This window comes from Lentinus tigrinus (assembly GCF_003813185.1).
Source record: "Lentinus tigrinus ALCF2SS1-7 unplaced genomic scaffold L226scaffold_43, whole genome shotgun sequence".
Lineage (NCBI taxonomy): Eukaryota > Fungi > Basidiomycota > Agaricomycetes > Polyporales > Polyporaceae > Lentinus > Lentinus tigrinus.
This window is the reverse complement of record NW_027137952.1, coordinates 142,148-166,926: the sequence shown is the minus strand read 5'-3', so window position 1 is coordinate 166,926 and position 24,779 is coordinate 142,148. Positions and strand designations below refer to the sequence as shown.

Genomic DNA, 24,779 nt, shown 5'->3' with positions numbered 1-24,779 from the left:
GATATAGCAAGAGTCCGTTGAGACTCGCCTCCGTGACTGCAAAGATAAAATACACAAATATATACTACACTAGAAGTTACGTAGGCTATGACTTGTCATGATCAATCCAGCAGTGGTGTCCGCATCCCGCAGCGCACAATCTGCCAAGAACCGTACTTGATGAAGATACCACGATGCCCCTCGCGCTGTTATAGCTCCCAGTCGTACCTTCTCCGTCTCCCTGAGCGCTCGCCCCATCATCGGACTCGCCATCGCCTGTGTAGCTGGAGTTCGTGCGAGATAAAGCGCGACCTCGAGGCGGGTTTGTGTCAAGCGTCCGCCCGTGGCGCATCGAGGGTGGAATAGACGGTGGGGTTATCGGATCTGGAGGTCGGCGCATGTAGTACTCCGAATAGCAGTCCTGGTGACCACCATGCAAGCATACCGGGCACTGGAACATCAACGACCGGACAGGGAGATGACTAGGAAAAGTTGATGAATAGATAAGTATTGGGGAACATGAAGAAGCGTTTACGACTCACCATATAGAGCACTTTGTGATGCTTGCTCGGCATCCCGTGCACAGGCCAAAGCTCCCGGACGGCTTCCCTGCACGGACCATTGGCCCCGCTGGTAACACTAGAGGCTTTCGACACTTGCCACACGTAGTATATATGGTCGTTTGCATCTGCGTGGTTGAGGAACATTAGCGCCTATTACCAGCATACCAAATAGGAGTTATGGCACATACGGATGTCTTGGCACGGATGTCATCGACGGGGACGAACTTGCGAATGTAAGCAGCGCATGTATGCAAGCGGAGTCGACTCAGAATCTCTGTGGATCTCTTGAGTGATACAGCACAAAGAAGAGAATGAGGAAGGAACAGACCAATGTATGCTTCTATGAAGCGGTCGATGCGAGACTTTGTGATCTTCAGCTCCTGCGGTACCACTAGTGCCAGCATGGCACACATGATAATGTCTCCCTGTTGCCCTGTCAATACCGTGCCCCAAAAACCAGCGATGCCGGCACTTACCTCGTCAGAATACCGTTCGAAACGTTCTCGCATCGTCTCCCAAGCCAGCTGCCGCAGTCGATCTTCTGCTTCCCGGATGGCAACCCTTGTCCGATCGCTCTGAGACCTCGCGGCGCTATGGGGAGTCTGCATCCCCAAGCCCTCGCTCTTCTCCGCGTCAAACATGAAGTCGCTCGGGGCCTCTGACTTCGCACGCTGATGTAGAGATGACGACGACGCACGCACTGACCCCGCCTTCCCTCCCGAGAGGTCGCGGATCGTATCGTCTCGCTTCAGCGCGCCCTCAGCACGACTGAGCGTTCCCCCCGGGGTCACTTCCCCAACAGTGACAGTACGGATGCTGCTCTGCGAGTCTCGCTTCACGATCCGCCTCAGCGGAGGTGGCGGGGCCACTGCGAGCGACGCGACCGTCGAGCTCCTGCTCCGCGTCTTGCTCCGCGTCGAGCTGCGCCGTTTCATCCTCACTGCAGAAGGACGACGGGCCAGTCCACTTCCTGATCTCCGTGCGTGCGCGTCATCGCTCTCTTCCTCCTCAGACGAGCCTGCAGAAGTCGAGGCTGGAGAGGGCGAGTCGTCATCGTCCTTCTCATCCTCTGTCCAGCCCTGCTGCGACAAGGCCAGACGCGACAGCGGCGAAGGGTGCGCGGTCGTCGTCCTGTAAAGATGGGGCGTAGCGGGCCCGCGCGAGCTCGAAGCGGAGGATGGCGGGTGTGAATCTCCATCGCCCTCTCCTTCCCTGTCCCCGCCGTGTTTCGCATCGTCAGCGGTCTCGTCGTCGCTTCCGCTCTCGGAGGAATCTGAGTCATCCAGCGCGCCCTCGCCGACATGCCGCAGGCTGCTGAGATGGCTGCGCAAACTGTCGCTCGGGCTTTCGCTGTGTGCGCTGTTGAGACTCTGCGTTGAGAAGGACGGCCGACGGAAAGATGGCAGCCGAGGGCGAAGAGGAGGCGGAAGCCCTGCACCTGACTCTCGACGTGCGAAGATCGCAGCAGGTACGGTTGGTGGCAGCCCAGTGCTTGACTTGCGGGGAGATGACGCTGTGGAAGACGTCGGTGTAATACCGTGTGGAGATCGATGCCCAGAAGTCGAGCGCGGGTGCCTGTCATCGCTGTTCTTCGAACGAGAGCCTGGACTGTGGTCCTTTTGCCTTCCGAGAATCGTTGCATCTACGGTCATGGACCGTTGTGATTGAGGGACCGGTGAGTGCGGTAGTGAGTGGACGGTAGGAATGGCAGCAGGCGCAGATGTAGAATGAGGAAGCTGCGGATTATTGAAGGGCAAGGGCGAAAGCGGTGGGGTTGGCGGAACGGACACCTCAGTCAAGAGGGACTCGAGTATCAGCCAGGTCTGAGCAGCATCATGCGCTCCTGCGTCGATTGCGACCTATCATGCCACGTCAGCCTTAGCCGCATTGCAAGAGCAACAGGGCCGAACACTCACCTCGGCATTGTGCGCGCATATTTGAGGCTTTTCCTTGTCCGTATATATGTATCCACGTGCAAGCTTCGTAATCATGTCCAGGTCCTCGGCGGCTCCATCATGCGCAAACGCACCAACATTCTGCGTGACAGGTCGGTATGACGGGTCTCCGAGAGCCTTGATAGGAACTTGGTCCTTCTTGCTCTCAGAATCGCTGCGGTACGCTTGCGTTAAGTTACGGTCAACAAACTCGATAGAATTACCCACATATCATCATATGGGACCTCCCAGCGTTTCGGCTTGTCTGCCACGAATGCTATGGATCCAGTGGTGTTCCACGAGATGGCCGACCGAGGGATTGCGTCGAGTGGTCTCCATGACTGTCTGAGGTCTAGCTGTGAGAACGTCCCTGAGGAATGCAACGCCCATAGTGCATGAGAATCAGCGAAGTCGATATCTGGGGTTGACCCGAACGTCAGCAAGGGCTCGGGAGATATTCAATGTTCGCAAACCTACCTGTCACTCCGCCTTCGACCGCAGATCCGTTCACAACCCATTTCGCGATATAGCCCCTCCGCACGTCCCATATCTCTACTGGGTCACTGCCATCGTTTGGCGTCACAGACTTTGCTCTGTCCTGGGGCGTGCCGGACGGATCGGAGAAGTGCGCTGTCGGGATTCGTGGACTGGGCATGGCAGTGCCTAGACCACCACTTGCCGCAGATGAACCGGCTGGTAGCCCGCCGTGTCCGAAATCCATGCCAGTCCCGAAGTCAGCGTTGGAAACGATTGCGAGTTCGCACTCGTACCCAGGCCGCCAAAGGACCCGGCGAACAGGGAACGAAGTATGGAGCGTGTACGTCGGGCGGTGTGACGTGTGTCTTGTCGCGGGAGTGGTAAGATCCCACACCTGTGCAGCCAAGTTCAGTAACTGGTGGTCACTGGAGGTTTCTGATGTTCGACGTACCTTCACGCTTCTGTCCATACCACCGCTGATGATCCAACCCGGACCAGAATTGTCTGTGTCAGGCGACGGAACCGTCGTTGTACTAGCGATGGGAACCGAGGGGAGAATGTCGTCGAAGAAACCGGACCCGGACCCATACCAATTGCTCGAAGCAGATTGGCGGAGCGAAGGTACGAGTGTTGATGATGCGGTGGACGGCTGCACCCAGTCCAGGGACAGAATTGGACCGGAGTGCGCGACGGGGATGCGATCAAGTTGTCCTCGTTGACCCATGTTCAAGTCCCATCTGTAGGTGTCGAGTTAGCGAGGTGCAGGACTCCACAATGGGCCCGGAATGACCTGTAGATGCTCCCGTTATCGAGTGCAGCAACTACATGGCGGGATTGTGATGAAACGGGCGAGAACGCAACTGCCCTGACAGCAGTTGGGTGGTGTATCCTCATAATCGACTTTGTCAAGTCACGGATGTCCTGAAGGCGGAAGTCAGTACCAATATCGAGTGAAATAGATGAGACTATTTACCCATATACGGAGGTCACCATCCGCAGACCCAGTCATGCAGTAAGACTGAAGAATAGGAGAATATTGGAGTACATGTATCGAACGGGCGTGGTCGCGGGTTCGCCTCTCTGTCGGTGGGTCATACAATACGCGTCCCAGTCAGGGACCGGAGGCGACGCGATACAGATAGGGTCGTACCGTACTTCGATGACCCATTCTTGTTCAAGTCCCACATTATGAGCTCGCCGTTTCGTGCTCCGGTGAGAATCTTGTTATTAAACGCTGGGCACTGTGTAAGCCGAGACCATCGCATTAACTATGGGTAGCTTACCTCCATGGCACCAGACGACATCAGTGCTTGAACTGTCCACCTTCAAACCACTCCCTTCCCAAAAGTTGCGAGAGGCTTCAATCCGATGACCGCCCCTCCCCGTGGTGGACTTGTGGTCGCTTTGGGTCACAGAGCCTGGGGTAGTAACCTCCGACATACGGAGAATACGCAGTGCTAGAGAGACGTCAGCAATTGGGTCATTCAGACATCGTGCTGACTAGTGAAGGAGAATGATAAGTCGTAGGAACTAAACTCTTCCTATTGCATGCCCTCAAAGTCATCGTCCCTTGCGCCCGGAAGGGTGGACAACACAGCAGGGTACACAGCGATGACCCACAGCCAGGACCCACACATGCCATGCAAGGTGACCTTCCGCGGGGAAGACGCGAACGACGCGCGAGCTGCACTCGGGGGCGGCATACGTTTGCAGCTCGTGTGGCGAGAGCATCCCCTCCCACAAGTATGACCTTCCGTCACCTGCCGGACAATCAGCTAGCGGGTTTCAAGTTTTGCAATACATCAGCGCAGACGATGGCTAGTTGGAGACAGCAGATGTCATGCGAGCTCGCGCGAACATCCTCTTGTCTTGTAGTTTGAGATAGACAGGAATACGTGTGCGAGTACTTACATTCTCTCCCGGCAACAACGCATCGCGCTCCATCCTCGCTCTTCGCGATCGATCCTCCTCCATTCGTTGTCGCGCGAGGCAGACGGACGTGTCGGGTAGGTCCTCGATATCCGTGCTCCCTCGAATCTGAGAAGACCTCAGGAAGAGTCAAGTTGAAGCCGCCATTGTTGATCACAGAAGAGCGTCGATTCGAGGGTCCAACACCAGAGAGGAGCATTTACAGAGGCCTGGTCACCACAGTGTTGCAGACAGGAAGCAAGTCAATATGTAGTGCAAAGACGGCGGAAGTAGTAGAAGTCCAAGTTCACATAGAGTCCGAGTTTCTCGGACAAGCGGATCTCACGCTTGCCTCTTACCACCGTACCACCACCAGTCTCCAGATGGTCTATTCGCTCGTTCTTTAAACTAACCCATCGTACACTGCTGGTTCCGCATATTTTTCTTCCGAACTATGACTTCGACGTCAGCAAGCCCCAGCGCAAGCCATTCTGTTGAGTCCTCGGAGTCAGCCGTTTCCCAGGCTGAGTCTTCGAAGAGCTTGCTCGTGCTCATCCCGGACAAAATCGACATCGAGGAGGAAGCGCGGTTCTATGATGACATCGTAGATGTGAGCCGACATCTTCCATTTAGTCTGACCGCAGTCGAGCTGACGGCATCCTGTAGAGCGCGAGCACCATTGGCCAGGACAACTACCCATACGGACAACCCGACTCTCCGCCCCTTTCCCCACACGAGGCACAATCCGTCTTTTCAAGGGACATATGGCTTGGTGATAACTGCGGCGAGAGTAACGCGTTCGCGCGGGACGTGGAGATCGCAGGCTGGACGAGCGTAGGGGACAAACGGGAAGGTGCATACGTCGGTGAGTCTTCCTCGAGGGGTACTTGAGTAGGTCATGAATTGCGGGATAGTCTATGATTGTGTCATAAAGACCAAGGAGGTATGTCTTTCGTCCCCGTGAATCTCTGTACTTGCTTCATCCGCCGGTGTCGGCGTCGGGCAGGGTACTGCTATTCACGCTCTCAAGCGATACAGCGCGTTCGCGCAGCTCTACACGAGGCTACGAGCGACCCTACCGGTAAGTCATATTGCGCGCACTCGCCTCGCGTACTAATACGCTGTGTACAGTCGCATCAGCAACCGTACATTCCTGCCCTTCCACCTAAATACCCCTTTGCGAAGTTCCGGCCTACGTTTCTCGACCGCAGGAGGCGGTTGCTTCAGCATTGGCTTGCTGGCATTCTTCTCCACCCTGAAATTGGTGGGTGCCAGGCCGTGCGAGAGTGGGTCATGGATAAGTCATGACTTGCTCTCCTTTGTGTTCTACATTCGTACCCATCTATATCTGCTTCATTTATAACTATGGCATTATTCGTTCTCTGTTTACTTAGCGCAAAGGGCTCGATCCGACCATCCGACAACACAGAGAGGGCAACACTCTCGGGACATCCCGAGTACGTCTCTTCACCACGAGGTCAAGCTAAACCATCGATGTCAGGTTGTCCACTCGCCCGTGGGTAGCGTCGTGAACGGCCCCTCTGCTAACCATCACTACCACCATCTTGCTTGATTCGCAATCCCGGTCACGTCTGGTCGTTGCCCCTTAAGTCCGCGACGGAAGGTAGAGTAGCCCACAGTACTGTAGTATACAAGCCACAACTTACAAGTACGCTTCTACGCCTGCTACAGTCCTTCCCGATAGCATGTGATAACACCATCCTCGGCACCTCAGTACTTCAGCGACAATGAACGACTTCTTCCTCAAGATCGAGATGTCCTCTGCGATGGACGAGGACGTCCGGAGCTATCAACATGCCTCTATACGTCCTCACGAAGTGCAACTGCGTGGTCCCACATAAGTCGCGACCGGATCCAGGTCTCTATGGGCGTGCTTGCTTGGACATGTTTCGAGTCCGAGGAGCTTCTCCGCATTGCCTGGACAATGGCAGAGCCAGAAGCATGGTGTGAAATTCTCCGTACTTTGGCGGTGGCTGAGTCCCGCGATGACCCAGTGAAAGGTCTGGACTCGGCACCGCTATCACACCGGAACTCGAACAGGAGAGGTGTAGAAGTACAAGAGAAGATAGTGAAGTATCGTCATTAACTGATACATATACAAGAGGACGTGCAAAGCGTGTATCGTGAATGTTGGCGTGGAATGAGATACGTGGTTGCCAACCTTGGACAGGTTCAAGCCCGATCCTCGTCGATCACCTGAGAAACGATGGTTAGCCAAGGGGCATAGTCATCAATAGCGTTGCGAGCAGGGAAGGGTCACAAGGAGGTCAACGTATAACTCACCTGAACCACTGCTCCTGTGCTGCTCTCCTTGACAGCAAGCTTACGCTTCCGGGCGGACGCCATCGCGGGCCACGGCTCGTTGAATACCTCATCAAGTTCCTCCAGGGTACGACCCCGCGTCTCCACGCAGAAAAGGAACCAGAGGATAGAAGCGCATATGTTCCAAACGACGAAGACGAAGTAGTACTTGTATCCCCATCGCTCGAGGCCGACCGAGTTCGCGAACGTGTTGATGAAGCCTGCCAGGTTCGCGAAGATGACGTGGACAGCCATGCCCTTCGCGCGCATCTTCTGGTCCATGACCTCGGCGCAGTAGAGCGACTGGAGCGGGGTGTAGATGAAGCTGTACGAGATGCCGAAGAGGAAGATCATCGTGATCGTCGCATGTGCCCCGTTGATGTTCGTGTTCCCCGCCTGCCCGAACTTGGAGGACAACGCTGCGACGATGGCGAGGAGGATGGCGAGAAGGATGCAGCCGAGGTACAGGCGCGAGCGGCGGTTGATGCGGTCCGTGAACGCCGCTCCTGTGAAAGCTCCCGCGCACGAGAGGATGTTATTGGCGAAGTTGTACAAGAGTTGCGTATGCTTGTCTGCGACACCGGCGTTCCCGAGGACGGTGGGCAGGAAGTACGTGATGAGCTAGAACATGCATATCCTTTCGTTAGAGTGGTGCAAACAGGGCAAGGAAGGTTACTTACACCATTGCCAGCGAGCTGGCCATTGATACACATGAGGATGAGTGCGAGCATCCGCCAACGCGCGTTTGCGGTGTTGAAGAGCGAGCTATAGTCCCACACGGCTTCCATCTTGCGCACCTCAATCATCTCCTTGAACTCGCGCAGCTGCAGCTCGATGAGCGGGTTCGTGGTAATGCCGTCACTCGAGTGGTACTTGATCATGGTCGTGCGTGCCTCCTCCTCCCGGCCGCGCGAGATGAGCCAACGCGGGGACTCGGGGATGAACCAGACGGAGCAGAGGACGATGGTCGGGGGGACGACCTGACAGGTAGACGTATGTGAGTGTCTGCCACCGGTCGTGGTTGCAAGGCAAGACACGATCGTACCTGAAGCAGAAGAGGAAGACGCCATGACCAAGTACTGTTCATGGTCTGAGTGCCAACCATAACGCCGGTCGCGGGGATAGCACCAACGAAGAAGCAACCTGTCATACAACACGTTCCGTCAACACCCCATGCTCGTCAACTAAAGAACGGACTCACTGTTGTATGCTGCTCCGAGACGTCCACGCCAGTGTGCAGGAGCCAACTCCGTCACCAAGGTTGGCGCGGCGGTAGTGCTAATCGCAATGCCGAAACCGAGGATGAACCGCCCGCCCATGAACATTGAGCGGTTCTGCGAGGCCGTGATGATCGCCGCGCCAACTAGGATGATGGAGCATCCGATGGCCATGCCCCAACGACGACCAAACCGTTCACTTGCGGGACCAGCGAAGAACGCACCGGCACACTGGCCGACAACGTAGATCAGGAAGACTGCGAGCGAAGATACCTTACTTAATAAGAGCAAGAAAGGCGGAGCGTGAGGGTACGTACCGATACCAGTGCTCGCACCCGTCTCCTTGTACCCGAAGAACTGCTGGTATTGCGTCATGGCGTTGATACCACCCATGAGCGACCCATCGAAGCCTGTGTGGTCCGACGTGTCAACACCCTGATACAAGCAAGGGAAGCTGAACGTACCGTTCGAGACAGCATTCATGAAGCAAACTATGCATGCGAAGTACAACGCGATCGCACGCTTGCTGAGCGGATCGAGATGCGTGTTCTCGATGGCCGCCTTGAACTCGGGATTGTATATCGTCTCCTCGATCTTCGCGCCCTCCAACCCGCTGGTCGGACTGGCGAGGCTGTCGCGCAAGTCCTTCTCCTCATCGTAGCTGTCCTCGCGTATCGACTCCGGACGTGTCATTCTTGCCAAAACTCTTCAGCTCGTGCGGTATCAAAGGCGAGAAGAGCGTGCTGCGGCCGGCGATGAGTTGTACGGAGGGCGGACGCCGGAGTTTTTGCGCTTCGCGAAGCTCATGGTTTTATAGTTTCGTACGCCGTGTGACTAAATACGGCTTGGACTCTATTGAAGACCAGCTGCCCTTCGGCCCTTGAATGCCAAGAGCACATTTGAGCGCGGGGAAGGTTGGGGAAACCCGCCTCCACATCAGACCCATGACCCGGGGTTACGGGGTACCCATCAAAATCATGGCTGCAACTTGCTTCGTCTGTGCTGCACCTCCAGCCTCCCGGAAGGTACATATGTGCGGCTCCAGAGCAACTTCTGATGAACTTGAAACGAGGATATCATTCAGTTGCGTAAGATAAAAGGAAGAGGTCAACGTTCAACCTTGGGGAAGAGTGAGATTGCAAGGCCGGCGCGGTGTCGGGACCGGGCCGCGACAACCGCGACAAGCTAACTGAACACTCCTGGAGCCTGGAGGCGTTACGGTCGCCGGCAAGTCGCCGGTCTCGCAAACTTCAAAGCCTCATATGAGGGTGATGGTGCCTGGGTGTGCCAAGTCAGTACGCTGAGGAAGACATACAGGAGAATATTGCAACGGAGAATCACCGGAGTTTTCGAGGATCGGACCTAGGGGGTTTTAGCGTTGTTGAGTCAGGCAGAAATTTCATGGCGTCGGGAACCTGGCGTTTTGTAATTCGTCGCTTCCTAACCATACACTGAAGGACTGTGATAGAGCAGCCACGTCGAGAGTAAGAGTCAACTATGCGGTGGCTTATACTATTCATGATTCTGGGCGCGCCTGAATACACACATGTCTAGGACAACGTCCAGAGTGCGAGAAGAACGTCCAGCTAGCACAGACACCAGTCCAGCAGATACGGCTCCGTGAGTGCGACAAGCAAGTCGTCGACAGTAGTAGCCGGGTGCAGGTTGATGAGACCACCGACGTCCGCTTGCTGGTCTAGAGACGAATCCTTGAACTGGAAGGAGATGTCGTCTTCGTTCGACAAGTCTTTGGATGCCGCATCGGGCGTGCTTACTGAGAGGGCTTGAAGTTGAGGGGAAGCGCGAGGAAATGTGTACGAGGCGGGATCGGAGTCGGAAGCAGAAGCGCTGGCGAGCGTAGCCGGGCTATCCCGAGTCTCTTCAAGTCTTTGTCCTTTCGCTGTCGGATATGTTGGGTATGAAGCCTGTGCGACGAACGTCGTGTAGCATATACGTCATCATCGACGAAATGAGAGCGTACTGGTTGTGCAAGCATATCTGGAGATCATACAGATATCAAATGCGTCCATGCCGTCCAATAATGTATCACTTACCGCGGTGAGGAGCAGACCGGCGCACCTCTTGGCGGACGACGTCCATTCGTTGGCGAGTATCTTCAATTCTTTGCCGCGCGTCTTCAATCCTCCGTCGCGTCCCTTCAGAGATGAGATTGCCAGCGGACGTGCTCTTGAAGGGCACCAGGAAGCTGACGGGAAGGGGCGTCGCCCCGGTGATGGAGGTCGCTATATGCGTCATTTTAGTCTCCTATCGAGCCAAATACGGAGGATATTGAACACAACGTACTAAATTGACACATATCCGCCGCCATGTGTGGTTACAGTAAGACCACGATTTGTTGACAAGTTGCGAGTTCAGGGCCAGGCTTTTCGGAGCAACAAGACACGCGTCGACCAAGAGTTCAGAGAGCACCCTTGTCTTAGAATAAATGCGGATGATTATAGTAGATCTGGCGGCAAACGGAGGCGAACGAGAGGAGGACTGTCGACTAGGCCTCGCGGCGAAGGATGTGGAACGAAAGCTAGCTGTGGGCGCTCGTAGAAATTCAAAAGCGCCGGGTATACTACAGCACGGTCACGTGGCGAAGACGTCGAACGCGTCGGTGGCTGAAATTCTGGTACAAGCAGATCTCAGATAGTTTTGGATCGGACACCGAGCACATATGTTATTTCCATTTTGACGTACACACGAAAATCATGCTAACACAATGCTCATCTATGTGTGTGTCGTCTGTTAGAATAATCTGCTTCGTCACGAATTCATTGCATCTTCTCCATCGGGCAAGCTTGAACACTAGAGTGGAAAGAGTAGGGCCAGCGCAGTGAGCTCGTCGGTGCCGGCGAGCCGCTGAATGTCGGCAGTAACATTTAGCGGCACACTGCCATCGTTGAACTGGAGAGTCGATCGAGAGGATGTGCGGTACGGAGGCCACTGGACGCCGGTGGGTGCGTTTGGGTTGAGATGATTGATGAAGCGGATGAAGTAGTCCCCCATGTCGCCTCCGCCGAGCGCATTGAAAGTGTCGCTGCCGTGGAACTAGATCAAAGGGGGTCAATATATGCCAAGACATCACTTTCCAGGAGATGATCTTCAAACTCACATCACCTACGTCTGGGAAGCCACCTCTCGCGCTCACTGAAAGGGGGTGTTTTCGCATCAATTCAGTACTACTCCATGTGATTGCAAAGAAAGAGACACGTACAGAAGTTATACATAGTACGCGTTGCAGAGAACCTGTCGAGGAACTGACGACGAGGCCCGTTGAAGAACCAATCGCCCTGCAACGCGGCGATTCGCTTGTACTGCGGCGTGAGCGCATACGCACTTCCTGTGTCGAAAGGAGATCCCGCCGCAGGATCGGAGGGATATAGGAGAAGCACGCTGCTCAGGTCCGCAGGCGACGTGCCCGGGAACCAGTATTGCGAGACATAGCTCGCGAATTCGTCATCGGTACTAGTGCAATGTGATTAGCATGTGGAGAACGCGAGAGGGAAAGGCAAGTGCACGAACGTGATGTTGAGGCTACCAAGTGAGAACAAGGTTGCCTCGTCTTTGACGTCACCTTTCGAGGTTCTCAGAGATTTATCCATGACATTGGATCGTAAGACTTACCAGTGATGACGGGCACATCTGCTACTGTCCCAAGGAGAGGGAGATACATGGGAGGCAGAGTAACGAAGCGTCCGTCGGCACGAGGAAGGAACGGGGACACGAGACCCTGTCATGGACGCTCAGATGATGTAGACATCAGACAGCTACGGCACATACCGCGAACGTCCCGACGGCAGGCGTGTTATTCGCAGCAGCCTGCAGCTGGTCGGCCGGGACAGTGCGTAGACAGGCGAGAGTATCTCTCGCATTCGAACACCCGACTTGGTTGACAACGAAGTCGTATTCGTCCTGGACTTCGGTGATATCTCCCGTGGGGAGTGAGAAGCCGGAACTCATCATACCCGCTCTGAAGAGACCCTCGGTGTTTCCGCCGTTGGCGAACAGGTGAAGAAAGACCGAGATAGAGCCGGCGCTCTCTCCCCAGCTGTGGATTACGTTAGAACTTGTAACCAGGGATCGGCAAAACCACCTACATCGTGACCTTGGACGGATCCCCACCGAATGCGGAAATAAACTTGTTGACCCAACGAAGGGCGGCCCGCTCTGTAAAGCTCCAATCTCGAGAAGGCTAATAGATAAACTAGCGACTTACGATCCTGCAGGCCGAGATTCCCAAGGCCAGCCTGCTTGACTTCCTTTCCACCGAGGAAGCCAAAGACGTTCAAACTTCGAGGTAACCTGAGCATGCATCCCGGCATTTAGGGTACTGATACTTACCGGTAGTTCAGAGCCACATATATGACAGGTTCATTGAGCTCTATGGACCTCTGAACGAGAGTGGTACCGTTGTACGCCAAACTACGAGGAATTAAGGATAGATATTGTATTGTCAGCACCTCAACAGAAATATCATATTATTCACGATGAGACTCACATCCCATTCGAGCCGTCGGCGAATCCTCCTCCATAGATCCACTGCACTATCGTGAGATTACGTCTCTCGGGATTCGTATATCCACACGTACGAATAGCACGGGGAGTTTAGCATTCGCAGACACATTCGCTGGACGAATGATATTAAGATACAAACCTAGCCCAGAAGAAGTGAGTCCGTGTCAACAGCGTCCCATTCACGGCGAGATATACTCACAATCTTCGCTTTGTGTGACATTCGCGTTCTGAGTCTGAGCCAGGAGCGCAATGAGAGGCGCTAGGTCCAGCAGAACCTGGGGAGGCAAGTCCTGAAGAGAGAGGCCTGCCTGCTGCAGGCACTGATTACCGAACTTGGTCGCATCGAGGTTCCCGGTGTACGACTGGATGAGCTGAGGTAGCTGCAGACGGAGATTCCCAACGCTACCCAGACACTATCAGTAGGAAGATTCGGGGGCAATTCTGCAACACTCACGGAGGCTGCGCATACGGTATGCCGAGGAAGGTGTCGAGCGAACCGTTGGTCGTACCCGTCACAGTTGCTTGGTCAAGGTGGACGGACGGGCCAGACTGAGTGGGAAGGGCGATTGCGTTGAGTGCAATCAAGATTTGCAGAAGAAGGGGGAAGATGTGGTTCCAAGATACCATTCTTGCTAGTTTGGCGGCGGCGAATGTGGGTCGGGATGGCTGCAGATCGAATGGTTTATATGTGTGCATTGGTTCAAAGGCCAGACAATGTCGAAGCCAGCGCAAGTCTTCGCACGTTTCCACGATGGTTCTGGTTTGCTTCCCGAACGACTTCGAGTGACAGAAGAAAGGCGCACAGGCAGCGACGTGCCGAAACGCTGTACGGAGCCAGACCTGCGTATGTCTTCCATTGGCTTCTGGTGCGTATATAGACCTTAGTCGTATTTTGACGTACATTGATAGCAGGCCAGTCGACAACAAGTCGAGAGGAGAGCTCATGACAAATTGAAGACTGCCAAAGTATCTGAAGCATAAGGGAAGCTTCAGTCATGACAGGTCGAGCTATTGTGTGCGACACTCACTTAAGCCTTGTAAGGTGTCATGATAGGCCGCAGTCACGCCTCGAGAAGTGTAGAAGCGCGGGCCTTATGCGGTGGAACTTAGACTTCATCACGGCCATATGCTGTCAGCATCGTGTGTCCTGTTCAGGAGGCGGTGCGCGGCATCCTTGATGCGGTCAGTCAAGTGACAACCGACACAGGAGACCGACGTACCAGTGGGTTCCCGAATGCGTTCTTAGAGGTGGATACAATTGGAAGCTCAGGGTGCGGGATGGACCTAGCGCGCCGAAGTGCCAAAGATTGAAATGCAGTCCGCAATCTAGCTGCGCTCTCGAACATGCGGGTACACGAGTCGAAGTTGCTCAGCGGAGAGCCGCTGACACTGGACACCGCGCTTCGCGGAGGCAAAGTCAATCGACGAGAGGAGATCGACCCGGGAACAAGCTGAATCCTGCAAGGTTTAAAGGACATATGAGCCTTATGGTCAAGCAAATTTGTACTCACGCTGAGGCTATACGCATGTGGTAGACATGGTGTTTGTAGAAGAAAGACAGCCCATGCTTCATGGCGCCAGCGCCAACAAAACTAGGTTCATTCACGTCGCCTGTTCGCTCTCAGAGCTTCTACCTTACCAGGGATCAAGAGGAACGGAGACCCTGGCAAGAACCGTGTTCACGACCGTGTAGAGTACATGATGTCACGTGCGTAGAACAGCTCGCCTAACACGTCCGCTAACGGTCCTGAGATCTAGAGCGGAAAGCGTAAGGCCAGCGAAGTAAGCTCTTTGATGCCCGCAAACCGCTGATCGTCGACAGTGATGTTCAGCGGTATGCTCCCGTCATTGAACTGGAGGGTTGAGCGGGCGGACGTATTGTACGGCGGCCACTGAACGCCCGTAGTCGGGTTAGGGTCCAGATGATTGACGAAACGAATGAAGTAGTCCGTCATGTCGCCGCCGGTGAGCGCAATAAGAAGGTCGCTGCCATGGAACTGAGTGAAACGAGAATCAGAGCCCGCGGAGCGATGAAGGACAAGCACAGTAACTCACATCGCCAATGCCCGGGAAGTTTCCTCGTGCGCTCACTGCAGAATAGCATGTTAATACTGTTCCCGGGATCAATCTGAATGTACGTACGGAAGTTATACACGGTACTCTTGCCGGAGACGTTGTCCAGGAGCTGACGACGGGGTCCATGGAAGAACCAATCTCCCTGCAAGGCGGCGATGCGCTTGAACTGCGGTGAGAACGCATTCTCACTTCCTGTGTCAAAAGGAGACCCTGCGGCAGGATCGGAGGGATAGAGCTGCAGGGCGGTGCTGAGGTCCGCCAGGGATGAACCGGGGAACCAATTCTGGGAGACATAGCTGGCGAACTCATCATCGGTACTGCCCAGTGTGCACGGCTGGTTAGCGTGAGACAGTCAGATAATGGAAGGTTCACGAACGTGATGTTGAGGCTAGCGAATGAGAAGAAGCTCGCCTCATCCTTGCAGTCGCCTGCAGAGGGTCTCAGCAAGGGATAGACGATGCAACGATGTAAGACGGACCGGTGATGAGAGGCACATCTGCTATCTTGCCCTTGGCAGGGAGTTGCAGTGGCGGCATAGTGACAAAACGTCCATCAGCCCGAGGCAAAAATGCGGAGGAGACACCCTGTGATGAGCCCTCAGACGACGCAAAACTTCGTGTAACTAACATGACACGCACCAAGAAGCTGCCAATGGGAAGCGTCTCATTCGCAGCAGCAAGCAAGCTGTCCGCCGGAACCGTGCGCAGGCAGGCGAGGGAATCTGTTGCGTTCGAGCACCCAACTTGCTCGACGACAAAGTCGTATGTGTCCTGGACATCTGTGATATCTCCAGTGGGGGGTGCAAAGCCGGAGCTCATCATCCCCGCTCGGAAAAGACCGCCAGGGTTGCCACCATCTGCGAACAGGTGGAGGTATACTGATATGGATCCTGCACTCTCTCCCCAGCTGCGGATGTCATCAGTATTAGCATTATGACTGTTCACTTCGCGACCTACATCGTAACTTTAGCTGGATCTCCACCGAAAGCGGAGATAAACTTGCGAACCCAACGGAGAGCGGCACGTTCTGACAACAGGTTGGAGTCAGGTTCAAACAAACCTGCAGATGGCTCAACCGACGTACGATCCTGGAGACCGAGGTTCCCCAGACCGGCATCCTTGATTTGTTTCCCACCGAGGAACCCGAAGACGTGAAGACTACGGAGACACATGAGCACTCGTCACGCGGCTTAGAAAGGTCACACTCACCGGTAGTTGAGGGCAACGTATATCACCGGCTCATTGAGCTGGATAGACCTCTCCACGATGGCAGTACCGTTATAGGCCGGGCTGCCAAGATGATAGTCAATATTCAGCACTCAGGAGGATATGTTGTTGAACTCACATGGAATTAGAACCATCGGCAAATCCTCCTCCGTAGATCCACTATGCGACACAATCAGCGGAAGGTCGCTCAAGTTCCGCGTTCAGAATACGTACAACGAGAACAGGGAGCTTGGCTTCCGCAGATACGTTCGCCGGACGTACGACGTTGAGATTCAGACCTAATCGGGCCCACGATGAGGGTAAGTACGCGATCAGCAGCACTCAGTATCAGTGTGCGGCTCACAATCCTCGCTCTGTGTCACATTCGTGATCTGAGATAGGAACTCGAGGTAAGGGCCCAAACCCTGCGCGACTTCGGGAGGCAACTCCCCAAGCGATGCTCCCGCCTCCTGGAAGCACTGATTCCCAACCGTCGTTGCATCGACCGTCCCACTGTATGACTCAACAAGGTGAGGCAGCTGTAAACGGAGATCCCCAACGCTACCGTATCACGGTAAGCAATGCGACATAAGGAGCGATTGAGAATGTTACTCACGGAGGCTGCGCATATGGGATACCGAGGAAGCTCTCTACCGTACCGTTCCTGATACCGGTCACCGTTGCGTGATCAAGTCGAACGGATGGACCGTGCTGACTCGTATGCAAGGGTTGAAGCCCAGCAACTGTGCGTATAAGTTGGATCTGCAAAGTGTAAAGCAAGACGCGGCTCAGGAACGTCATCATCGCGAAATCGTCGAGAGTGAGATCAAAGTGTTAGAATTTGTGAACTACTTATAAGGAGCTCGAGCGGGAGAAAAAGGGCCGGAGACGTCAAACTTATGAGTCACAACCTGGTTATGTCCACCATGGGTTCGCTTTCTTGACGGTCAGAGGCGCACAGGTAGCGAGGTGCCAAGCCGCATCAGATTCACAGAGCGGTTCCGGATACGTGGTCGACTCATTCCGGCCCCGCGCGATGAGTCAAGGTCTAGCAGTCTAACGATATTGAACTTAGACAGATATAAGAGGGACGAGGTTGGAAGAGAGTACACTGAGTACCGCGTAGCCGCGTACGCACCTCAGCGCAGCAGGCAACCCGCCACGGTCCCAGTCCGAACTTGCCCTCGTCGCGCAAGCGGTGAGCTAGGTCGGGCCATCGGATGCGGGAGTTTCTCAAAACTGAGACCGGACGCCTTCGCAATCGGTGTTAGCGCCTCTCGTTCCGAGAAGAGCCTCCAAGTTGAGACGTACTTATTGTAGACAAGGCGGATCCCGAAAGCGGCCCAGACTCCTCGCAGCAAAGGGTGCGGATGTCTTCTTTTTTATTTGCAACACTCGTACTATGGTTGTGAGAAATGGTTCGGTTGCAATGCGATTCGAAATCTGATTCTGCCTCTACCAAACTGCATCAGTGCTGATTTCACAGGAGTTACGATGGAAGGAACATACGAACTAGACAGACCAGTATCGAACTTGTTCAACCTGTACAAACGTTCACTCACTACATGATAATCGGACTGGTGGATGGGACGTGACATCGTCAGATGCACGTGCAACGGGCACTGAGACCAAGAGTCCAAGACGGCCTCACTGCTTCCACTATTGAACAAGAAGAACGAGAGAAATCTATGTGGTCAAGGAGCGTCACACGCGTATGGCTACAGATGGTATACAAGCGTCGTTGACCAGAATTTCACGGATGGAAAGATGAGACGGGCACGCAACACATCACCGCTCGTCGTCGCTGTTGCCGAAGACCAGCTCTTCTCCGTCGTCCGACAAATCATCCTCCTCGAGACTGTGGCTCCCCGTTGCACCGCTGAAGTGCCGAGGGGAGCTTAGGATGTTATGCCTAAGCAAATAGTGGAAGTCAGGGTATCGCAGGTAACGACGCGGGCGTTGCACGCACCTCTTGAGAAGCTCTTCAATGCCCTGCTTCGCCTCCCAGTCTACGCGCACCCAGGAATGCACGAGCTCGCCACCACGGTAAACCAGAAGCGTTGGCAACACGTCCGTATCGACCTCATCGTCCTCCCACTGCTCATCCGGCGCGTCGTCGTCATCGTCATCATCGCCGCCATCCTTCTCATCCTCGACATCATCGTCGAAGAACTCGTCTCTCTCCTGTATCCGTGGTGGTCGAGTGACGAGACCTCGTGTGGAGAAGCGCGATCTAGAGAGGGATGAAGGTTGGCCGAGATTGGCTCGCGAGCCGCCTGATGATGCGAAGCCTATTGCGCCGGCTCGCGCGCGCAGGAACTTGGTGGATGGGTATGCCCGCGCGAGTCGAGACAGCGTTTCGTCGACGGCAGCGCAACGATCCAACGACTGTAAGTTGATAGACTCCGGTCAGCACAAGCGTGCACACTGAAGGGAGACTATGGTGGAAGTTTCGTGACATAGCAGTCAAAACGCACCGGATCGTATATGTGCACGACCACCCAGACATTTCGATCCTCCTCCACGGCCTGCACGAAGCTCCGCACACCAACCTCTCGCAGGTGCCCATACCTCCCACTTCTCGCCGCTCTTGACGAACTCGGAGCAGTCAGGCTCTCCTGGGCGGCGATCTTCGCAAGCCGTTCCTTCTCCTCCTCCGCCCAGGTCTGGCCACCAAGACTGGCCTTCTCCATCGCACGGTTGAGCTCCTTGATCTCATCCGCCCGCTTCGCACGAGCGAGCGACTCGGCCTCTGCGCGGTCGCGGATGACGCCCTTGACACCAGTTCGCCCCGGGCCCATACCGATGGACTCCTGCTGCTGCTGGGACGCGATATGCGCTTCGACGGTCGCGCGTCGCTCCGCATCGGAGTCGTAATCAAAGTCACCGTCTTTGGTTGGCCATGGTGCTGGTCCGGGAGAAGGCGAACGAGAACGGACTGGAGAACTGGAACGAGATGGAGGATTGAATAACCTTCCGGAAAGGACAAGGTCCTCGATATCGCCGTACTGTAGGCATGAAGGTGGTCAGAGTAGAAGAAATGAAAGTACGCGTATTGGATCACCATTTGGTGCGATTGTAAGCAAACTTGGCGAAGTGAGGGTGAAGCTGAGAGCAAGTAGGTAAGGTAGGACTTACCGAGATCATCATGGTCGCGTCCCCCTATTGCTTTGCTCTTACGCTATATTGCAAACAAGAGTCGCACATTTAGCGGCCCAATGGTCTAGTAGTATGATTCGCGCTTCGGGAGTTTCCCGGTCTTTGGACCTTCAAATGCGCGAGGTCCCGGGTTCAATTCCCGGTTGGGCCCTTTTTCTTCCGTCCATCTCTTGCAAGTGATCGGAACGCACTGTGCATGTTTACTGTTAACTCGCCTCAAGGAAGGCCTGGATCGCCTCGTCAAAGAGCCGCATCACCCCTCGGAAGGACTGACCGTCAGGAGGGGTGTCATCCTACATTTGTCGATCAAGGTGAGTTCAAGCACGTTGTTCTGGTCCGTCTTCTCTATCTTTTCCGAGCCCTGCACTGTGTTCGTCATCTCCTTATGTGTAGACAAGCATCAAGCACTGACACCGTCGACACAGGCATCCAGACCACTGTATGTATCCATGCGGATCATCACGACTCACGAGGCAACAGTTGGTTGCCAGATCAACATACGGGCACCTCGATCCGATTTGAACGCGACTACGATTCCGGTATATAGCCCAGGGTCCAAGGATGAGAGCTATGTGGGCCCTTTCTCCTTCTCCCCCAACCTTTGTTTCTAGTTCGTCTCGAGCTGCGCTCGACCTCGTTTCCAATCAACTTCTAGTCAACGGCTTCCAAAGTCTCCGGCCCCTTGTTGACGCGCTCTCACATGGCGAAGTTCTCCGCTGTTCTCGTTATCGGGCTCGCTGCCATTGCAGTTCATGGCATGCCTCTTCAGAAGCGCATAGCGCAAACTATATCCGATTCCACTCAACAATGGGTGCAGGCCTGCGTATGTTCCACGTAGCTGACTTCTCGACGCCGTCCGAGTCACTCATGACTAGTACTGTATCTCTGTGTCAGAACAAGGCTGGCGGCGGTGAACAATGCAGCAACGTCTCAGTCACTGCGTTCTCGACCCTCCTCGCTGCCGCGGGTCCCTGCGATCAGCAGAACTCGGCCGACGCGATGATTGATCTGGCCAAACAACTCAACAACGATCCGGACATGATCAAGCTCGCGCAGATCTTTGCGCAGCAGCCGCGGAACACGGTGCGTGCCGCTTCTCACTGCTCATGTCTGGTGCTTTCTTGTACTGATTTCAGGCCGGGGGGTCATACTAGCCTACCTCGCAAGCCGTGCCGTACTGCCAGAAGGCACCGAAAAACACAGAGCTCAACGGTCTCTTCCAGTGCCAGTTTCAAAGTGCAGACGAGCAGACGTTCGTCGGCGGGCTCGCAGTCGGCTCCCCGGGTACCATCCCCTCTGGCCAGAGCGTACCTGTGAGCCCTCCTGGCTCATGCGCTGCGAGCCCCGCAGGTCCCGTTCCCGATGGTCAGCAGCTGCTCGACTTCATTCAGGATCTCTCCGCTGGCACTACGGCCTCGGCGTGAGACCTTGGGGAACTCAACTCTAACGGAAAGACTGAAGAAGACGCTTATGACTGTGGGATGACATTCACGATTGATCACGAGTATGGCGGCCTGGAGCTGGTTGGTTATTACGCGACGAAGGTAGAGAGAAATTCGATGTTGCAGATTTGAGTAGCAGAGCATCTGTACCCTGGTGACACAGTGAAGGATGCATGCGGGTCTCCCACCAACGATTGAGGACGTAGTATGTTCTGACTCATTCCTCGTGCCACCAGTCAGGATACCACCCTTCTTCAGTCCTGCGAGCGGCGGTGGACACGGGAGCGCCCGGAGAACTTGCCGTGTTCTATAAGAGCCGAACCGGTTCGAAGCAGTTGGTTCGCTTCCAAGGATAACATCAACTTGAAAGGCGTCCTTGCTTGTTTATGTAATCACCCTTGCCGTCGACTGTGTCCCATTTGCAAGCCTTTCGAACCTTCAAAACTTCAATGGCATATACCGTCTTATCTGCCGGGTACTTTGTAAGTCACCAAGTGTTCCGTGATGCATACTGCTCATAGTCTCAAAGATGAAATGACTACGTATAGTACATAGTCCTCACCCGCCAGCTCGTTGCTGCAGCGAGGTTACCCCGGGCCCGACGCGCTGCCTCATTGATATGATACACATCACCCAGATGCTCCTCTGGAAGGCCTGACGTGTACGAAGTCCGAATATTCGAAGGCGGTTGCACTCTGCAAGTTGTTTGCGGGCGGGACCGTCTCTGCTCGGTGGCTCATCTACGACTATGAGCCACCGACTGGAGTGCACACTTGCCACCTAGTGACTCACCGCGCGTACGTACGCCAATACATATTGTGTCTTCTTACCCCAGGGACTTCCGGTTCATCGAACGGTGGATCCTTGGTCGCTCGACCTGATCGTCAGCTTCCCCCCAGCGTTCAAGACGGGAGGCAGTCTCCAGTAATTCCTACATGGGATCTCTGTTGGTAAGCTTCGTGGTCTTGAAGTCGGTTCCCCGGATTGCTCTCCGATCTCTTTGCGAGCGCAGTACTCGAGTACACTTTTATTGAACGCTTACTGCACAGCCGCAGTCCACTTCGTGCACTTTGCTGGTGATAACTCCGAGGATCTGCAAATATGGAACGTGTTCCCGCTCTTCTCAACGTATGACTCTCCAGTAGCCTTGGGCCGTTGGGACGCGCAAGTCTTGTTTGCCGACTTCCCTCCTGTTACCTTTTCGAGGTGTACGTATCGTACCGGCAACGGCTATGGGCAGTGTGGACTTAGCGCTAAGCCGATGAAATAGGTGGACGCAAGAACAACACGTCACCATGCCGCCCAAGTCCTGACTGCGCGGTTTCAGTATACGTCCGTGATCTCCCTGTGAATTCACGGGCGAAGACGTACGGGGCCGGCATCACAGGCAGTGCGCACTGTTAATCCCTCTATGGCTGCGGAGTCGAGAAACTGGACAAGCTAAAAGCCTCCGCGCGACGAACCCTCATCCTCACCACATTCTTCCTTCTTTCCTTCTCTTCTGCTTTCTTCCATTCTCCTGCCCTCGCATTCTCTCGCAAGGATGTTGTCTCGCCTTTATTTTTTCCTCCAGCTAGCAGCCGTCCTCAGCGTCACCACAGCGATCCCATCCGCACCCACCGTCAAGTTAGACCGCGCCACCCTCATCGGCAGCACTAATGGCTCAGTAACGAGCTTCATGGGCATTCCCTTCGCGGAGCCTCCGTGCGTCTCTCTCTCTCCCTCCCCTCAGCTCAGTATTCTCTGTTACCATTGGCTAACCGACCGATTATGGGCACAATGCAGATTGGGCAACCTCCGCCTGCGTCTCCCTAAGCCCGTCAGCGGGTACGCGGGTACCATCAACGCGACGCTGCCTGCGACGCAATGCCTCCAGCTTATCCCGCCCGTACGCACGGACATGCCTGCGGAGATGCTCCAGGACATGGAAGCGTATGTCGGGAACGTGTTGACGGGTGTTCCTATACCTGAAGGTGAAGATTGTACGTTTGATAAATGATCCGCATGTCGTGTACTGTACTCCAATACTGACACTTTGCTTCGCCTACAGGTCTGACTGTTAACGTGCAAGTACCGGCGGGCACGAAGCCGGAGGACAAGCTTCCGGTCATTGTCGTAAGTCGTGGTGTGACTTCGTTAGTCTCTGAGTTATTGCTGACGGGCTCTGTAGTTCATCTTCGGAGGTAGGGGTGGTGCTGAACTTCCTGACTTGTTTGGGTAGTATTGACCGCGTTCTGCAGGTGGATTCACTATCGGCTCTTCCGCGCAGTACGTGTCTATCCGAGACTACACTCTGGGTACAGAGGCTGACAACGTATCAGGATGCCCGGTGATGCTGTCGTGACGCGTTCTGTACAGCTTGGCAAGCCTGTGGTCTATGTCGCCTTGAACTATCGCCTTCATGGTACGACAATCGTGCTATATTCTTGCGGGAATGCGAGCTGATCGTTATTGTAATTCTCGTAGCGTTTGGCTTCCTCGGTGGAAAGGAGGTCAAGGAGGCAGGCGTTGGGAACTTGGGCCTGCACGACCGTAAGTCCAAGCATCCAATGTTATAATGGTTCTTCTCACTGTTCATACAGAACGCGAGGCTCTCCGCTGGGTCCAGAAGCACATATCAGTTTTTGGTGGCGACCCTAAGAAAGTCACCATGTATGTCCGCACCTATACTACTACTACCTCTCACACGTGCTAACCACTACCCATACACCTCTCAGCTGGGGCTCCAGCTCCGGCGCGATCTCGTCTTCCCTCCAGATGGTCACGAACGGCGGGAACAACGAAGGCCTGTTCCGCGGAGCCATCATGAACGCCGGTTCCCCGATCCCCACTGGCGACATCACCGAGCTGCAGCAGTTCTACGACCAGATCGTCGCGCATGCGGGGTGCGCGAACGCTACGGACACTCTGGACTGCCTGCGCAAGATCCCAGCTGCGAACCTTACTGCTGCGGCTGCGACCGTGCCGAATCTTTTTGACTACACTGTGAGTCACAGTCGCATGATAGCGTGGAACTGGATAGAGTGCTTGTACCGGGATGACTACTTACGCCTGCTCAATGCTTGACAGGGCCTCGCCACTCCCTGGCCCCCCCGCGCGGACGGCGTCTTCCTGACTGCGCCTCCCCAGCATCTGGTGCTCGCCGGTCAAGTCGCCAAGATCCCCTTCATGAGTGGCGATGCCCTCGACGAAGGCACGATCTTCGCCACTGGCAGCTTCAACGTCACGTAAGCAGTCATTCATCCTCTCTCTCCCCCTCTCTCCCCCATTCTCTGTTGCGGCGTTCTGATATCCGCTTCCACACGTACAGGACCGAGGACCAGTTCCGGGACTACGTCCACGAGTTCTTCTTCCCGCGCACGCCCAAGGCCCTGCTCGCGCCCATCTTTAACTTGTACCCGAACGACCCGGCGCAGGGCTCGCCCGTGGGCACGGGGGACGCGAACCAGCTCGCGCCGATGTACAAGCGGATGGCTGCGTTCCAGGGAGATGTTATCTTCCAGGCTCCGAGGCGGTTCTTCCTTGACCAGCGGTCGTCCAAGCAGCCTACTTGGTCGTTCAGTGCGTACTAACTACCATCTCCATGGCGGTTGAAGTTATACTGTGCTGACAATTCGTTGCGAAAACAGTCAGTAAACGGGGAAGCTCTCCCGGGCTTGGATACGTGAGCACCAGATTCATGCGACCTATGCAGAAACTAACTGAGCCATCTCGTGACAGGCGCACGGCAGCGACTTCCTCCCCGCCCTCGCATTCGGGAACGAGCTCACTGACTACATTATCCAGTTCGCAACGCACCTAGACCCGAACGGTGCGTCCAACCGGACGATTGCGTGGCCCAAGTACGACTCCGTCTCGCGGCCGGTGCTCACCCTGCACGACGGCGACGTTCCACTCGCGATCGAGACGGACGACGTACGTCTGCTGCCTATGCAAGGCGTGACGGCGGTGGGGATTGTGTCCCCGCTCTGATGAG

General features: G+C 55.0%; 9 protein-coding genes and 1 non-coding gene across 10 annotated transcripts; 4 read left to right on the top strand and 6 right to left on the bottom strand.

Annotated features, from left to right (window-relative positions):
- Nucleotides 1–7: 7 nt before the first annotated feature.
- L226DRAFT_493796 (uncharacterized protein) lies at nucleotides 8–5,135 on the bottom strand. Its single transcript, XM_067677464.1, has 14 exons — nucleotides 4,865–5,135; nucleotides 4,237–4,410; nucleotides 4,104–4,187; nucleotides 3,927–4,033; nucleotides 3,744–3,874; nucleotides 3,405–3,690; nucleotides 2,954–3,347; nucleotides 2,705–2,894; nucleotides 2,459–2,651; nucleotides 1,019–2,401; nucleotides 871–967; nucleotides 731–816; nucleotides 522–667; nucleotides 8–461 (listed from the first exon to the last, which is right to left on the bottom strand). The coding sequence occupies exons 1-14, from the start codon at nucleotides 5,079–5,081 to the stop codon at nucleotides 86–88; spliced, it is 3,864 nt and encodes a 1,287-aa protein (XP_067530409.1). The 5' UTR covers nucleotides 5,082–5,135; the 3' UTR covers nucleotides 8–85.
- Nucleotides 5,136–5,283: 148 nt separating this feature from the next.
- Nucleotides 5,284–6,519, top strand: L226DRAFT_539472 (Phox-like protein). Its single transcript, XM_067681689.1, has 5 exons — nucleotides 5,284–5,471; nucleotides 5,528–5,726; nucleotides 5,776–5,804; nucleotides 5,868–5,942; nucleotides 5,993–6,519. Exons 1-5 carry the CDS (start codon nucleotides 5,316–5,318, stop codon nucleotides 6,167–6,169), a joined length of 636 nt encoding a protein of 211 aa, XP_067530408.1. The 5' UTR covers nucleotides 5,284–5,315; the 3' UTR covers nucleotides 6,170–6,519.
- Nucleotides 6,520–6,981: 462 nt separating this feature from the next.
- L226DRAFT_493790 (general substrate transporter) lies at nucleotides 6,982–9,297 on the bottom strand. Its single transcript, XM_067677463.1, has 7 exons — nucleotides 8,865–9,297; nucleotides 8,718–8,810; nucleotides 8,385–8,657; nucleotides 8,229–8,326; nucleotides 7,864–8,163; nucleotides 7,166–7,804; nucleotides 6,982–7,078 (listed from the first exon to the last, which is right to left on the bottom strand). The coding sequence occupies exons 1-7, from the start codon at nucleotides 9,091–9,093 to the stop codon at nucleotides 7,055–7,057; spliced, it is 1,656 nt and encodes a 551-aa protein (XP_067530407.1). The 5' UTR covers nucleotides 9,094–9,297; the 3' UTR covers nucleotides 6,982–7,054.
- A 757-nt stretch (nucleotides 9,298–10,054) lies between these two features.
- L226DRAFT_616591 (uncharacterized protein) lies at nucleotides 10,055–10,928 on the bottom strand (the record flags this gene model as incomplete). The annotated part of the gene is made up of 5 exons (XM_067686927.1): nucleotides 10,055–10,115; nucleotides 10,176–10,325; nucleotides 10,382–10,398; nucleotides 10,455–10,643; nucleotides 10,705–10,928. Coding segments are annotated over 5 exons (599 nt in total), but the record flags the coding sequence as incomplete, so codon positions are not given.
- A 283-nt stretch (nucleotides 10,929–11,211) lies between these two features.
- Nucleotides 11,212–13,548, bottom strand: L226DRAFT_575305 (carotenoid ester lipase precursor; the record flags this gene model as incomplete). The annotated part of the gene is made up of 13 exons (XM_067685170.1): nucleotides 11,212–11,454; nucleotides 11,519–11,553; nucleotides 11,621–11,871; nucleotides 11,929–11,980; nucleotides 12,031–12,136; nucleotides 12,187–12,454; nucleotides 12,504–12,573; nucleotides 12,623–12,696; nucleotides 12,748–12,828; nucleotides 12,905–12,945; nucleotides 12,996–13,060; nucleotides 13,121–13,323; nucleotides 13,376–13,548. The coding sequence occupies 13 exons, from the start codon at nucleotides 13,546–13,548 to the stop codon at nucleotides 11,212–11,214; spliced, it is 1,662 nt and encodes a 553-aa protein (XP_067530405.1).
- Nucleotides 13,549–14,675: 1,127 nt separating this feature from the next.
- On the bottom strand, nucleotides 14,676–17,006 carry L226DRAFT_548007 (carotenoid ester lipase precursor; the record flags this gene model as incomplete). The annotated part of the gene is made up of 14 exons (XM_067682552.1): nucleotides 14,676–14,918; nucleotides 14,977–15,011; nucleotides 15,064–15,314; nucleotides 15,374–15,425; nucleotides 15,476–15,581; nucleotides 15,636–15,903; nucleotides 15,954–16,023; nucleotides 16,081–16,154; nucleotides 16,206–16,286; nucleotides 16,342–16,382; nucleotides 16,437–16,501; nucleotides 16,567–16,763; nucleotides 16,819–16,913; nucleotides 16,947–17,006. The coding sequence occupies 14 exons, from the start codon at nucleotides 17,004–17,006 to the stop codon at nucleotides 14,676–14,678; spliced, it is 1,638 nt and encodes a 545-aa protein (XP_067530404.1).
- A 647-nt stretch (nucleotides 17,007–17,653) lies between these two features.
- On the bottom strand, nucleotides 17,654–19,315 carry L226DRAFT_493785 (thioredoxin-like protein). The gene is made up of 4 exons (XM_067677462.1): nucleotides 19,267–19,315; nucleotides 18,680–19,210; nucleotides 18,172–18,590; nucleotides 17,654–18,114 (listed from the first exon to the last, which is right to left on the bottom strand). The coding sequence occupies exons 1-4, from the start codon at nucleotides 19,267–19,269 to the stop codon at nucleotides 17,991–17,993; spliced, it is 1,077 nt and encodes a 358-aa protein (XP_067530403.1). The 5' UTR covers nucleotides 19,270–19,315; the 3' UTR covers nucleotides 17,654–17,990.
- Nucleotides 19,316–19,414: 99 nt separating this feature from the next.
- Nucleotides 19,415–19,512, top strand: L226DRAFT_t249. Its single transcript has one exon. It is a non-coding gene; the product is annotated as a tRNA-Pro (tRNA).
- A 116-nt stretch (nucleotides 19,513–19,628) lies between these two features.
- L226DRAFT_539467 (uncharacterized protein) lies at nucleotides 19,629–21,006 on the top strand. The gene is made up of 4 exons (XM_067681688.1): nucleotides 19,629–19,731; nucleotides 19,787–20,184; nucleotides 20,256–20,444; nucleotides 20,516–21,006. Exons 2-4 carry the CDS (start codon nucleotides 20,062–20,064, stop codon nucleotides 20,783–20,785), a joined length of 582 nt encoding a protein of 193 aa, XP_067530402.1. The 5' UTR covers nucleotides 19,629–19,731; nucleotides 19,787–20,061; the 3' UTR covers nucleotides 20,786–21,006.
- Nucleotides 21,007–22,346: 1,340 nt separating this feature from the next.
- On the top strand, nucleotides 22,347–24,775 carry L226DRAFT_471209 (carotenoid ester lipase precursor; the record flags this gene model as incomplete). Its single annotated transcript, XM_067676362.1, has 12 exons — nucleotides 22,347–22,507; nucleotides 22,589–22,785; nucleotides 22,854–22,925; nucleotides 23,044–23,071; nucleotides 23,125–23,207; nucleotides 23,270–23,335; nucleotides 23,386–23,455; nucleotides 23,521–23,788; nucleotides 23,873–24,030; nucleotides 24,114–24,364; nucleotides 24,433–24,467; nucleotides 24,524–24,775. The coding sequence occupies 12 exons, from the start codon at nucleotides 22,347–22,349 to the stop codon at nucleotides 24,773–24,775; spliced, it is 1,641 nt and encodes a 546-aa protein (XP_067530401.1).
- Nucleotides 24,776–24,779: the final 4 nt, after the last annotated feature.